The sequence below is a fragment of the Chiloscyllium plagiosum genome, chromosome 5, assembly GCF_004010195.1.
Source record: "Chiloscyllium plagiosum isolate BGI_BamShark_2017 chromosome 5, ASM401019v2, whole genome shotgun sequence".
Taxonomy (NCBI): Eukaryota; Metazoa; Chordata; class Chondrichthyes; order Orectolobiformes; family Hemiscylliidae; genus Chiloscyllium; species Chiloscyllium plagiosum.
Window position 1 is genome coordinate 52,465,055 of NC_057714.1, and position 15,621 is coordinate 52,480,675.

The 15,621-nt window shown below is 37.4% G+C and overlaps 1 protein-coding gene across 8 annotated transcripts in view; it reads left to right on the forward strand.

Annotated features, from left to right (window-relative positions):
• Positions 1-13,990, forward strand: part of ikzf1 (IKAROS family zinc finger 1 (Ikaros)) — a 93,410-nt gene extending 79,420 nt beyond the window's left edge. For 5 of the 8 annotated variants that reach the window (XM_043690107.1, XM_043690102.1, XM_043690100.1 and 2 more), the window contains exons 7-9: positions 3,564-3,599; positions 7,075-7,206; positions 10,625-13,990. In XM_043690107.1, coding sequence (XP_043546042.1) covers positions 3,564-3,599; positions 7,075-7,206; positions 10,625-11,349 — 893 coding nt within the window. In that variant the 3' untranslated portion in view covers positions 11,350-13,990. The remainder of the gene's footprint in view (positions 1-3,563; positions 3,600-7,074; positions 7,207-10,624) is intronic. The other 3 variants (XM_043690101.1, XM_043690104.1, XM_043690106.1) reach the window with 2 other exon arrangements.
• The last annotated feature ends 1,631 nt before the right edge of the window (positions 13,991-15,621 follow it).

Sequence of the window (15,621 nt, forward strand, 5' to 3'; positions counted from 1 at the left end):
AGAAAGTAATGTTTCAGATACAGACTAAGTACATTAGAAACAAGGGTGAAAGATAAAACAGTCAAAGCAAGGATCCTTGAAGGACATGGAAGATAGAGAATATAATGAAACCAACAATAGATTATATGAATACCAAGTGAATTCGCCAAGCTAAAAGCAGGCCAAATATACTAAGATTAGTGGAGTGATTAAAAAAAGACTGGCATAGAGTGAATATAAGAATACAACGGCAGCTAACAAAAAAGGAATCTAAAAATCTTCAAGTGTTGGAGGAACTCAGCAGATCTGGAATCATTTGTAGAGAGAAAAACAATTAAAATTTGGAGTCCAGTGAACTTGAGTGAAAACTGAAATTGCTGGGAAAGGAGGGTACTTAAACTGATGATGGATTCGGGGGACTGAACAGACTACATGGAGAATGAGCCCAGAGAGGTGAGGGGAGAAAAAGGATTGGCACACAAAGAGATTGCTGATGACAAGCATAGAGAGAGATGAATACTGGGTGAGGTGCTAATGTGGAATATAAATGGTTGAAAATACATTGGCTGCACTAGGAGCAACCTGTACAAAACAGGACCGAGAGGGTGTGGGGGTATTGTAACTAACATGGAAGGGAGTGTTCACATTTTGAAATTGTTAAACACAATGTTAAGTCATGGGGTTGATAGGGCCCTTCTGGCTTCACCCCTTTCCTCCTGTCCCATAACAACAATGGGTTCCCCATGGTCCTCACTTACCACCCCACCAACCTCCTTATCCAAAGGTCATGAAGCACCATTCCCACCACTTTCTGCAGATTACCACCATCAGATATGTACTCTCCTCCCTTGTCAGCATTATGAGAGGAAGCTAGCTTGAATTTTTTTTTAAATTAAGTGTTTCTAAAAAAAGGAAAAAAAATTGAGTGAGTGTTGCTTCTCTAGAAACAGAATTGGGAGCTAACAGGTAATAAAGAAATTGTGGATGACGTCAACAAATATTTTATTTCTGTCCTCACTACAGAGGTCACAAAACATCCAGTTATAAATTTAAATCAGGAGTGGAAAGGAGAGGACAATTTGAGGAAATTCTAATCAGTAGGAAAGCTGTACTGCTAGAACTGCAAGCTGATGAGCCCTGGTATTCTAATGGACTTCATCCTCGAGTCTTAAAAGAGACAGCTATTGATGTTGCGGATGGGTCAGTGTTAACAGGACATAGATAGGCTAATGGAATGGGAAGACAAGTGATCGATGGAATTTAATACAGAGACTTGTGCACTACAGCATTTTAGCAGAAGGGTAAGGAAGAGGCAATATTGATCTATTGGCATAGTTCGAAAAGGCTTGCCAAAATAAAGGGGTGTGACAGTTCATGTGCATAAATCTCTGAAGATGGCAGGGCATGTTGAAAGAGTGAAAACAGAGAATGCTTGAAATCCTCAGCTAGTAAAGCAACAGTGGAGCTGAGAGGCACTGAATTCTCATTACAGAGCAATGACCTTTGATAATGCAAGAATGATTTCCAAATTGCATAGGAACATGGATATAACAAATAGAAGTATTGAGTACAAAAGCAAGAAAGTTGGCCACGAGAAGGTGAGTTTGTTCTCCATGTAGCAAATATAGAAACATAGAAAACAGGAGCACAAATAGACCCTCGGGCCCTTTGAGCCTGCTCTGCCATTCAGTCTAACTGTGGCTGATCATCTTCAGCCTTAAGAGTTAGTCCTAAATCTAATTCCTTCTTGAAAACATTCAATGTTTCACTCTCAACCACTTTCTGTGATGAAAAATTCCACAGGCTCACCACTCTCTGGGTGAAGAAGTTTCTCCTCATCTCAATCCTAAATGGCCTACTTGTATCCTTAAGCCATGACCTCTGGTTCTGGATTCCTCCATCATTGGGACCATTCCTCCTGTATTTACCCTATAGTCCTGTTCGGAAGATTTAGGGAAAGGACATGTATGGAAGATTTGACAAAGGAATGCCAGATTATGTTAGGTTTGAGTAAGGTGGACCAAGGAAAGTTGTTTCCACTCGCTGAAAGTATGAAGACCAGGGAAATAGATGAAAGAGGCTCTCGCTATATTGCTTTGATCGTGGTAATGAGGTTTTCAAAATCCAATTCTTTCCTTTCCTGCTACCTACATGTCTGTCTTCAACCTGGTAGAAATTTGTGAGCAGTTGGTCATGATATTAAGTAACTCGGGCATTTTCCGTGGCCCATTTGATGCCCTTGAATGGATAAGTAACTGCAGGCCTTTGCCGTGCAAGGGAATAGGTCTTCCTTTACAGGCCTTGGATAATATTTGCCCATTTATCATCCATCCTGGCCTTCCAAACGTGGTTACTTATGCTCCTCAACAAGCCTGCCCCCCACAAAATGCTCCCCTTACTTAACTTGGTATCTAGTTCTGGCATGGATTTCCTTTTAGGAGGTGTGCTTTGCACACTGTCTGTAGTTCCAATACTAGCTAGCACTCCTTCCTGTTGGTGCTGGAACCATAGAGCTGCTGGTCATCCATTTAGCCACAAACTCTCTTAAATGGAAAACTGTGTGTATGAAGAGTGGATGTTATCTTAAATATCACTGCTGAGGAAAAGCAATAGCATGTCAATCACTCAAAAAGCTGGTTTTCTAATAAATAAAAATACCAGGTTCCTCACCATCAATTGTCTGTCGCAGCACTGTTTGAGTGAAACAGTTATGGATTCAGGTTCCCGCTCCAGCGCAGGAGTACGAAATGCTACACTGTTGGCAATGCCATCTTTTAGAGGAGGTATTAAACTGAAGTTCCAACTACCTGCTCAAGAATTGTGAGGAGTAGAGGTGTTCTCTTCAGTGTCCTGTTTAATGCCTATCCCTTAATCAAAATGACAGAAACAGATTATCTGGTCAGTTTAACATTGCTACCATGCTTCCTACGTTATGGCAGTGCCCACTGAGAAAGGATTTCATTGGTTGTAAAGCACTACGAAATGTCCAGTAAATGATTTGCTTTCCTTTACTTAATACATGACTGTTTGAGAACTCTGGCTTTGAAATTCTGTAGGCACTTTCTCAGTCACCTTACCTAATTTTGGGGAAGCTGCAAAATGGCTGTATTCCTGGTTTAACTGGAATACTGCAGAAAGACAAGGAGAAATCACCTGGAATTTATGGCTTACACCTTCAGCAAACATATCTATCTGAAATGTAAATGCAGCCAGTTGTCACTGGTTCCACATTACAGAGTAGAATTGGTTTATAGGCAACTGGAGGCTACATCAATTCCTGTGATACTGTTTTATAACACTTGTATGTTATTATTTGGATTAATTATCTGTAAGGGATACAAAATCATTCCTGTAAAATCTGTGAATCAGGAGGTGTAGGAGAGAAAGGAATTTAGTAAAAATATAATCACAGTTGAAATGGAACGAAGCAAACTGATGAAACCCCTCCCCCACCCCAAACCAATTATGGTGCTAATAGATTTGTAAGCAGTCAAGTAGTAATAATTACATAATAATGGTGCTTAGGGTTTTATTTACAAACAAATACAGAAACTTCATGCACCAAATTTCTTTTCCAATTACAGACACAGGTAGACTGTTTTGCTTTCAACTTTTCAAAGGTAGGATATTTAAATAACTTGATAAGTCAATAATTCCACACACCGTAACCACCCTTCATGTACATTTACACCTGCTGTAAAAATTTGTAACTCATGTAAAATTTGTAACTCATATATGGGTTCAGTTCCAGTCTTGGGTGACTGTGTGGAGTTTGCACATCTCCCTGTATCTGCGTGGATTTCCTCTGGGTGCTGCAGTTCCCTCCCATAGTCCAGATGTGCAGGTTAGGTGGATTGGCTATGCTATATCTGGGATAATGGGGATTGAGTAGGGGTTGGGTCTGGGTGGAATACTCTTTGGAGGGTTGGTGTACACTCAATGAGCCAAAGGACTGCTTTTTACACTGTAGGGATTCTATACTGTGTTATAAAACTGTCACTCCAGCAAAAACAGGTCACTGGGTTCCAATGGTCCTGCTGAGTTTGGGTATCTCCCCATGTGTGAGTTACCCATTCCCATCCCCATTCCCCAACTGTTGTAAATGAGGCAGGGGCCATTCAGATCCTGGTTTTGAATGTCGTTGGATGAACCCAACCCCACAAAGATCTCAGCTTCAATGCAGTTTTCACACAGAGTGAAGTTAGTAGGCAGTGGCAAATCTTTAAACCAAGCTGAAGAGATTTAGATGAAGGAAGCAGAGAGGACAGTTTTAATAGGTTGGGCAGAAGAAGTGAAATGGAGATGGGTGGAACATTGCTTTAACAAGTTCACAAGCCCAGGCTTAAAGCACAGCATTGAGCTCCACAAATGCAAGCTTGGCAAGTCAGATTTTTCCTCATGGTTGGCAAGACTTCTTGGGAGACAGGTTGGATGACCCTAGATCAAAAGCAAAGGCTACTGGGTGCAGTGACTGGCTACGGAGAAGGTCTGCCTTCATACTCTGGCATTGTCTTGTTGTTTAATTTTAAAAAAGAATAAAACAAAAGAAATCCCTCCAGCTGTAGTCTTTCACACCCTATTCCACAACATAATTCCCATGGCCCATTGATGCCAACCTGTGACCTTACATGCCCTACATGAAAACCCATGCCCCTTTGCCATTCTCCATGATTCCACATGCCCTCCATGTCAATCTATGTTCATTGGACCATTTCACATGACCCCATATGCCCTTCATGTTAACCCTGCCCCTTTACAGTTCCTGTGACAACTTACTGCCCACACCCACCTTTTATTCTTCCACCTTTCAAGCCAAATCACCTCATAACCACTGTAGTCAGACCTCTTGACCCATGCAGAGATGAGATAGAACAAAATTCTGTACAAATAAAATGTATTATTGACTTGACTATACTAGAAAAAGCACCTTAATCCACAAAAGCCGATATCTGATATTTATATTCATTCAACTAAATAAAGGCTTAAAACAACATTTCATTCATCCTTTAAAGCAACATCCCACTTCAAGAGACCATAATCACTAGTAACTGTCAACTAAACTGATAAATTACAGGCACCCTACTGTGAAAATGGACAGTTGTGAAATCTGTCATCCAACACTAATAATGGAAGCCGACATACTTTATGTTAACAGGCAGTGAGATAGTAAACAATAATTTTTAATACTGTCAACAGTTTTTTTTTGCTAAAGGTATAACATGCACAAGTCTTTAAATGCCTTTACACCTTGCTTTAATAGTACATTTGACAGGGCTTCTTGACACTTTCCACAGCAACTCTTAAGAGCTCCCTTTAATATTTTTGATAGCTCCTATTGGCAGATTTCTTTAACAGGCTTTTGATTCAGTATGGCATCTCATAGTCGGGTATTATATGGACAACTGCTTCGATAGTTCCAGTTGAGAGTTCCCTTTGACAGAACCTCTTGACATTTTTGATAGGGGCTTTGGGCAGTTGTGACAGTTATTTTTTACAGGTCTGCTGACAGTTCCAATAGGCTTGACAGTATTAGGCTTATGCACTTTTTGCTCACACGTATGCCTACTTTAACAATGGCACAGGAGACCTAACATAGCCAAAGGGCACCTGCGTCCTGGAACCTGATACAAAGGGGTACCTTACCTGTCCACAGGGGTAACATGGCAATCCAAATAAATCCACAAAGTCCAGCCCTGCTCTTATAGCATCTAATCTGCAAACATTGGGTTTCACACTCTAAAACTGCCAAGATTTGAGGGGAGCACAAGTGTAGTGGTTGTGCAGTAATGCCACTGGACTAATCCAGAAATTCAGGTTAAGGTTCTGTGGACATGGCTTTGAATCCCACCCTGGCAGTTGCTGAAATTTGAATTCAATAAAATCTGGAATTAAAAGAAAGCAAACCTAAATGTGACCATGTAACTTTTGTCAATTCATGTAAAAATCCATCTGGTTCACTAATGTACTTTAGTAAAGGAAATCTGCTATTCCTTATCTGGTTTGGCTGACATGTGATTACAGACTCTCAGTAATGTGGACAGATCTTAACAAGGGCATTTAGGGGTGGGTAATAAATGCTGAGCTAGTTGATGATGCCCACATCCCACTAATGAATTTAAAATAACATTCCATATCCATTAAGCCAGTTACTGAGCTGAATGGCGTGCTGCTTCTGTAAAATGTGCATTCAGGAAGATCAGAGTGCACCGTCCCTATTCCTGCACCTGCAAAAATCAGAAGTACCACGTTCACAATGGGACTTACAATTTTAAGCCACTTCCACCATTTGCCTCCCTGTCATGGGGAAAGTCTGAGCCTTCATCTTGCCTAATCCCTCATACGATTGAAAAATAATTTTCAGAATCTCTGATTACTTATTTTATCCATTTATGCTCATTACGATAGGCAGTATGTTCAAAAACAAGTTTATTTCCCAAAGGTCAGACATAATATCAAAACCAAAACTGCTGCTTTTGTTTTGGTTTATCCTTAGACAGTATAATCTCTGGCCTAAATTGCATTTAATGTGTATCAGCATACTAGCAGATGTGTAGTTACATATTTCCCCCGTATAAGTGCCGTTATATTTTTCTTATGATTTAGTTGAAGTAGACTATTGGACTATGTTGATGAAGATGGATTAATACAATGTCTGAGGTGCTGCCACGAGAATATTGCTATTCTTTACTGAGCTGCAAAATATTCTGTAAATTCTTGTTCCTTTCCTGTTCTTCTAGACTCAGGAGGAAATGTCTGTCGTAATGCAACATAAGGCCATGTCTTCACCATAGCTTACTAAACGATCAGGACCAAAATTTACCAGAAACATGCAAATTATTTTGTATATCTATTTGCTACCACTGTGGTTGACTTGTTTTTAATCAATGCTGTGCTTTGTGTTTCTGATTCTTATGGATTTGACAGTGTAAGTTATTTTCTGATTGGGACAAAATGCTGTCAGTTTGAAAGGCTGGATGAGCCAAGTAACTAATTAATGAAAATAATTAGTTGTGACATAGTTATTTCAACCTGCTGAACCAGCAAGCTTTACTTATTCAATTATAAATGGATTTTAATTTTTCTTTTATTTCACAGTGAAAGAAGACAACAAATCACATGATTTAACTGAAGGAGTATGCAAGATGGGATCAGAAAGAGCTATGGTACTGGATAGACTTGCAAGCAATGTTGCAAAACGCAAAAGTTCAATGCCACAAAAGTTTGTTGGTAAGCATAAATATTTGGTCACAATACTCATTAAGTAACTAGCTGTTGCACAGCAGTGAACACTGGTTTGAAACAGTTATTTTTGACGTTTGAATTTGAATTTAGTTTCTTCAGTTTATCCATTTCATATTTGCCCTCGTGACATGAGTTTCAACAATTTTGTGCCTTTTATTTACTTGAGATTAAAAGTAAAATATGATCATACTGCATTGACTGAATATTTTGTGAATTGGAGAAAAGGTGAGAAATAACTTACCTGGTCAAGTTGCCAGCATTAAAAGATTGTGAACTAATTCATAATAATAAAAACAAAAGCATCAATTTACTATATTAAAACAATTTGAAAAACTGGAATACTTTGAACATGCTTTACAAGACGGAAAAAACTGGTCTCATTTATTTCTCCCATGATGTACTACTTGCAAAACGTCGAACTATAATTTTTCTGTATTGGTTTGAATGAAATGAAGTCCACATGATGTTTTACTATTAGAATGGCATTATGGGTATGTAATGTCATATTTCATATGTCATTTCTGTAGATTTACAGAAGTAAAGAAATAATTGTGTGTATTTAGCACTTTAGTATGATGTCAGATGGCTTATGTCATTTCACATTTGAATTAGTTACTTTTGTCCTGCATATTTTTTGATTTTGATCAATATGGAAGCTGGAATTTGGGTGGTACATTAGGGGAAGAATGTTGTCCTTTGCCCTGCGTTCCTGAGATGAAACCTCTTGTCTGTTACCTAGGCATGCTGTCTGAATTTGAGGTTAACATATATGCAAATTGAATTATGTTGTCAGTAATTTCAAAAATGGAATTGAGCTATTTAAAATAAACAAGTTGCCTTCTTTATTATAATGGACAAAATAATGTATTCTGTACAATAACATTTATTACTAGGGCAACTTAAATCCATTTACATGTTCAGAACAAAAGGAGCTATAGCTTAAACTTTAAATTTGTGCAATTTTACTCCAAAGCTTCAGAATGGAAACACATATTTAGAATTTGAGTGTCAAAGTTTACATGCACAATTTACAACCACATAAATCTATTCATTAACTACCTGAACCACAAGTACTAAATTTTCACGTTTTTTTTATTTTCATTTATATATACAGCTAAGGTAGCAATTTGCTGCTAATAATCAGATGCTGAATTTTGGATAAATATGTTGCTCCAGTGTTATTGTCACCCCTACCTTATTAAGCATAAACATGTCATCTAAAATGGGAATCATAATAGATGAAAAGACTCAAAACTTTTAAATTGCTGAATAGATTTTCCTATCAGGTTCAGAAATTAGAGAAATTGCACACATGATATTTGAGCCTTTGTGCCTGAGTCAAGTCCAGTACTTCAACTAGAGCACTTAATTTTAAACCACTTCCCAGTTAGTTCTCTACATCCTTATATACTTATATATATTTGTTTTCTAATAGCCAGTTATATTTTAGATTTCCAGGTTCCAATAAGCACCCAACCTTGTAAAGACTTTCCTTTATCTCCCCTCTAGTTCAGCTAACACTATATGCTAGCCACTGGAAGCAGTCTTTCATTATTTATCCTCCTAAAACTATTTATAATTTGTAAACAGTCGTCAGATTTTTCCCTTCATTTTCTCTGTTCCAATCCCAAGAAAATCCAATTTTTTGAGTCTTTCATTATGAATAGATTCTCTCTTTTTAGTGAATCTTGAATACTCCTTTTTATGCTTCTCACCACCATCCTATTACAAGCATACAGCTGCTCACAACTCTCCAACTGTTGCCTAACCAATGAATTGTAAAAGTTCAAACTCACTTCCTTGTTTTATATTCTCTGTGCTCCAATCTGGAAGCCTCAGAAATCCATTTGTCTTTCTGTAGCCTCTTTTACTTGTACTCATCCCTTCAAAGATCAAGTAACTTCTACTTATATTGTTTCACTGTATTAAGAATCTTCGCATTTAGGAAAAGCATTCTTTTTAGATTAGATTCCCTATAGTGTGGCAACAGGCCCTTTGGCCCAACCAGTCCACACCAACCCTCCGAAGAGTAACCCACCCAGACCCATTTCCCTCTGACTGATGCACCTTGCACTATGGGCAATTTAGCATGGCCAATTTACCTGACCTGCACATCTTTGTGACTGTGGGAGGAAACCGGAGCACCCGGACGCAGACACGGGGACTATGTGCAAATTCCACACAGACAGTCACCTGAGGCTGGCATCAAACCTGGGACCCTGGTGCTGTGAGGCTGCAGTGCTAACCACTGAGCCACCATGCCACTGTGTCCTTTTTTCAAAAACTTAAATGATAATCCATTGAATTGAAGTGTATCCAACACTTAGTTACTCACTTCACAAAAATATTCGTCAACAATCTTCCTCAGAGTTTACCATGCCCCTTAATTTGGTATCATCAGAATATCATTTATCAGCTGCCTGCATGCAATTTATTATTAAAAATGAAACAGAGAATAAGTACCAAGATTGGTGCTACTGATACTAAAAAAAATTGTTGCTATACTTTGATTTCTAATCCTGAACATTCACTATGGGTTTCTTTGATATCATTCATTTAATTTTGATAACATATTTTCTATGGGATAGCTTACAAACTGCCTTCTGAAATATGATGTACCACAGTTACTTTGTCCTCATCGTTTATAAATTCTAGGATTTCCACAGTGAATTATTTAAATTCATCAATCACAACCTTCCCTTAGAGAATCTCTGCTGACATTTGCCAATTAGCTTCACTCACACAAATAGTCTTTAATACTTTCCACATTGGCAAAACAAATACAGGAATTCAAACCCATTCTAGTTTAATTCCTTTTTCCTTTTTTCATATTCGATCTTTATTTTAGTTTTACATAACCTCTCCTGCCTGCCTAAGGCATATCACTCCGTATCTACCCAATAATACAGCATTTTAGATTACTTTGCCTCTTCACCAAATCTTTTCTTAACCACTCATCCATGTGCTGTAAGACCCGTCTCTCCACCTGCTATTTTTGTTTAAACCCCCTCTGTTGCTGTACTTGCCTCTCTGTGAGAACATTGGTACTAATTTGCTTTATTTGGAAATACATTTGCTAGTAAATAAAGTAAATTAATAATTGGCACCATTCTTGGTAAATACATCATTAGCTATTGTAGTTCTACTATCAATATTGAAATGCAAATCAATTTTAATTAGTGAAAGCACCTAGATCACATTATATCTCAATGACACTTATCTAATATTAGTACTAGTGAAACAGTTTAATCTTTGTGTTGACTTTTTTTTCAGAATAAGCAATTTTATGGTTTATGCAAGTGTTACAGCTGCAGGATCCGTTATTTTTATAACAGGAAGTCTGCTGTTTATCCAGTCTGTGTAAAGTAATACTGTATTGGTTGTTCATATGCTAATTACACAGGTGAAAAGAAGCTGCAGCTTGATATTTCAGAGCTTCAGTATGACGCTAATTCAAATTATGAAAAGGAGAGTGAGATGATGCAGACTCATGTTTTGGATCAAGCAATTAACAATGCTATCAATTATCTAGGGGCTGAATCCTTGCGTCCTCTTGTCCAAACTCCTGCTGGAGGCTCTGAAGTGATACCAGTAATAAGCAACATGTACACCATGCATAAAACCCATTCAGATACACAGAGTCATGCTAACAGTGCCGCAAGCCAAGATGGTGCCATAGAAAACGTAGTGCTTATTTCGAAAACAAAATCACAGTCATCAGAAAGAGAACCATCTCCAAACAACAGCTGCCCTGATTCCACAGATACTGAGAGCAATAATGAAGAACGAAACAACCTGATTTACCTGACAAATCACGTAGCTCCACAGGCAAGAAATGGCTTGCCTTTAGTAAAAGAAGATCCTAGATCCTATGACATTATGAGAGCAGGTATGGAACCCAATCAAGAAATCATCAAAGTAATTAGTAGTGAAGGAGAACATGTGAAAGTGTATAAATGTGAACACTGCAGGGTACTTTTCCTGGATCACGTGATGTTTACAATACATATGGGGTGCCATGGATTCCGTGACCCCTTTGAATGCAACATGTGTGGGTACCGAAGCCAGGATAGATATGAATTCTCTTCACACATAACAAGAGGAGAACACCGTTTTCATATGAACTAATGAACTGTTTCAACCTACATTTGGACATTCTTTTCCATTTTATGTGATTAATTACAATTTACACAAAAAAAGAGAAAACCAAAATCATTATCTAATTTTTTTTGTATATTTTTCATTTATCCTTCTTGTTAAATTTGTTAATTGCAAGATGTCAACAGAGTTTTATACAATGTATTGTACCATCAGACCTCTCAGAATCAATACATCTGAAGGAGATTGTATTTAATCATATTTGGCATTTAAATTATTTGCTTAATGTCTTTAACTGAAATCTATATGTTAACAGTTGATCACAAACCTCAAACTGATAGGTAAGAGCTTGCATTTTTATTACTGTAGTTTGCAACAAGCGGTACTAGAATTTTTAAACAGTTTAAAGCTTTTTAGTCTAGCATCTTTTATAAAAAGCATCGATAGATGTGAGTGATACAGTGTTGTAAATTGTAGACTGGCACTATATATATGTCTTGTTTCTTTGGCTGTGCTCCTTTTTTGTAATAAATTACCAGCTAAAACTTGAGAGCTTCACTAAGATACTATTTGCATTTTGACCTGTTAAAACTGAGTCGTATCTACATAGTATCTTGAGGTTCATCGTTTACACAGAAATTGTGCCTAATATTGTTGGTTACATTATTGGAAACAGTTTTCTGACAAAAAAATTGTTATTATTCATTGATTCTATAAATGTATACGTATTTTCTAATGTTTATCTTTATTTCAAATCCAATAGGTTTGTTTTATTTATTACATTGTTAGATTTTAAACTGGATTTATAACCTCACATTTCTAATTGAAATATTGATGAGTAGTTGCTATTTCTTTGGCACACAAAGTTTATATATATATGTTAATTTAAATATGAAGTTAAAGTGTCTCAATCTTCAGATGTGTTTAATAGAAGTGGCACAGTATGCTGAACATTCTCAAAATGTAAATTACCAAAATGCATCTATATTGTTGCTAATATTAAATTATAATCTCGGAATGTGGCACCATATAAGAAACCATTTGGCCCATTATGCATGTATCAACTATCTAAAGAATTATCAGCATTGTCCTAATTCAAAACCCTTCTTCTGTTTTGAATATTTATTCACTTTTCTTTTAAAAGGTATTACGGATTTGAGTCCTACCACTATTACTGGTAGGAAATTCTGTGTCCTAATAACTGTGTGTCCGTGAATAAGTTTCTCCTAATCTCTTTAATGTTCTTTTGGTGATATTGTGTGTTTGTCCTTTCCAACTCACTTCTGCCAGAAATAGATGTTCTCTATTTATCTTCACAACAAGTTATATTTAAATAGCACCTTCAACATCATAAACCTCCCAAGGTGCTTTACAGAAGCACTCTAAAACAAAATATGACTAAACCTCTCCTAATTTGGAAGAACTTTGAGACATTCTCTTTATCTTCTTTGTTATATTGATAAGAACCTAATTACTCTGATCTGTCTCCATTAATATCTCTTGTGAATTGTATGCAAATAGTGAATCTCTTCCACACACTCAACGTGGCCTTGACAGATTTCCTTAAAAACACCACAAACTGGACACAGCTTTCTAAGTTTAGATGCCCAAAATGTCGATTTTCTTGCTCCTCGGATGTTGCCTGACCTGCTGTGCTTTTCCAACACCACTTTGATCTAAACTCTGGTTTCCAGCATCTGCAGTCCTCACTTTTGCACAGTTTTCTGAATGCAGTGTAACCAATGACTTATCTCAATTTGGCATTTCTATTTGCTTTGGCTACCTAAGGTATCAAGTTCAGTGTTTGCTTTTTAACTATTAAGTATTATTATCAATTTACCCTTCCACTTGAGACATTTTTGAATCTGAACCCAAAATCTCTTTACTTCCTGACTATATTTGAAGTCTTATTGCCCAGTACAAAATGGTCGCTCCTGTTCTTCCTTCTAAAATGTATTGCTTCATACCTCTCCAAACTAAATTGTATCCAGCACCTTTCTGTCCAAACTCTTAACCTAACCATGTAGTCTTAGAGTTACTTACAGTCTGCTTCCAATTTTATTTTCCTCCTTAATCCTGAAATTTCAGTCCATAGCATCATAAAGGTAAGCTTTCAAATGCATTAAGGGCTTTGCAATTAAATCACCAACAATATTGCAGTGTTATCCACCATTCGACATAATGGAAAGGTACAAAAAAATTGATAAAAATCCCAAACTTATTTGAATTACTAAATTATGTTCCACACCAATAGTTGAATAAAAGTGTGTATATACCTTGTACAAAAGCCTTGACCAGAAAACTGTTATAGTATGTAATTAGAATGTAAAGAACAATGCATTATATTCATTTTAAACTATTAGTGGAAATGTAATGTTCAGTTCATTTTTAAATCAACCTTAAGGTAAAGAAAAGGTACAGATCAACTGTGACCTAACTGAATGCTGGAACAGGCTCAAGGGGCTGAGTTACATTCTCCTCTTCCCTATGTTCATTTTCCTAAATTAGTCTTTCAAACGTAATACATCAACTTTTAACATCTGATACTTAAACTTTTGTTATTAGTGTCTTAAAATTTGTAAAACAATACAAAATTTATACTGCATTTAAAAAGAAGTATCAACTAAAACAACATGAAACCATCCTCTGGTTGGAGAGAGAGAAAGCAGAGGCATGTAAGATATGTGTTACTTAAGAGAAAACTCAACATTTCTAATGTGGAAGTTGTCTTTGTAATTTTGTACAAAAGCATTTCTAATACTAAATTCACATTTTAAAATGCTTTAATGTTTATTCAATTTGTTACAATTTATCAGATAACATTGATAAAATGTTATGTTTTTTTTTGTCTTTTTCCATTTGAAGTTGTATTATGATGACCTCCATTATCTCTGGAAAAAAATAGATTTTGCTTGACAAAAGGAAAATAATTAAAAAGTATTAACTCTTCAAAATGTCTCATGTCTATTGAAAGTACCTAAACTGAAGTTACAAATTTATGTAAACATGTAAGACCATGTGGATGGTAAGATGAGGGGGCAGTTGGAATCTAATAGCGTCTGACCGATGTGGCTATGGTGAGATTTGTGGCAGAATCAGTTGAGAAGTCTGCCAAAGCCTATCACAACGTAGAGAGCAGCTCACGCTCTTTTATGTTTTTCACAAGCAGTGTGGCAGGATTCTCACTAGGCAGTAGCAAGTTTCACATTTACAGTGATTATTGCTTGTTAAACATCTTCTTAACAGCCCGAGTCATGTCAATAATAATCAGCCTTCCATCTTACCAAACTCACCATATAAGCTTGACGTCAGGAAAACTTGACAAGGAAACCAGTGCAAGCACCTTGTAGATTTAACTTGCTGCTTGCTGTAAACAATCTTCATGTTAGTGTTTGTTTTCCAGCATCTCTGGACAACTTCCCTGGGCATTGGTCACAAAAGCTCACTCCCACAGACATTGGCATGTGACATGTTTCAGTCTGTAAGAACCTTCATGACACATCATGCTTAAAGAACATTGCTGCTCTTCAATACTGTGTCTCAGGCTGCACAGACAACTATCATTATAATGCTACAGCAAGGAGACTGTGTGCTCAGAAACACACAACCAACTCATGGAGTGGACCTGGCTGCATCTCGGGGCTCTTCACTCACTCTCTTATTCCTCACTCACTCTGAGCCTATCTTGATGCTCACCGCTTCCATGCTCTGCATTACCTTGCATTGCTGTTTCTGATGCTTTTCTTCCTCAACCATATGTACCAGGCTCATATTACAGCTGTCTGGACAGGCCATTTAGCCCAGAGACAAAACTAGCAAACTCATACTTGTCAGAAAGCCTCAGTCAGAGCACGGTGGGGTGGAGGGGGAGTGGTTCCAGGCACAATAATTCAAGGGTAACCTTCAATACCTGCTCGATATGTTCAATCAAGATTCTTTTCTCATCAGGTGAGGAGTAAATGATGGTCAGCATACTACGTGATTTGACTCTTTCTGCCCTATTGTGGGCTGTTTTAAGATTAGATTAGATTTAAGATTAGTTTAGATTCCCTACAGTGTGGAAACAGACCCTTCGGCCCAACGAGTCCACACCGACCCTCCGAAGAGCAACCTACCCAGACCCATTCCCCTACATTTAACCCTGCACCAAACACTACGGGCAATTTAGCATGGCCAATTCACCTAACCTGCACATCTTTGGACTGTGGGAGGAAACCGGAGCACCTGGAGGAAACTCGCGCAGACATGGGGGAGAATGGTATTATTGATAGTGTTGACTGATAAATTTCAGTACAAAATGGA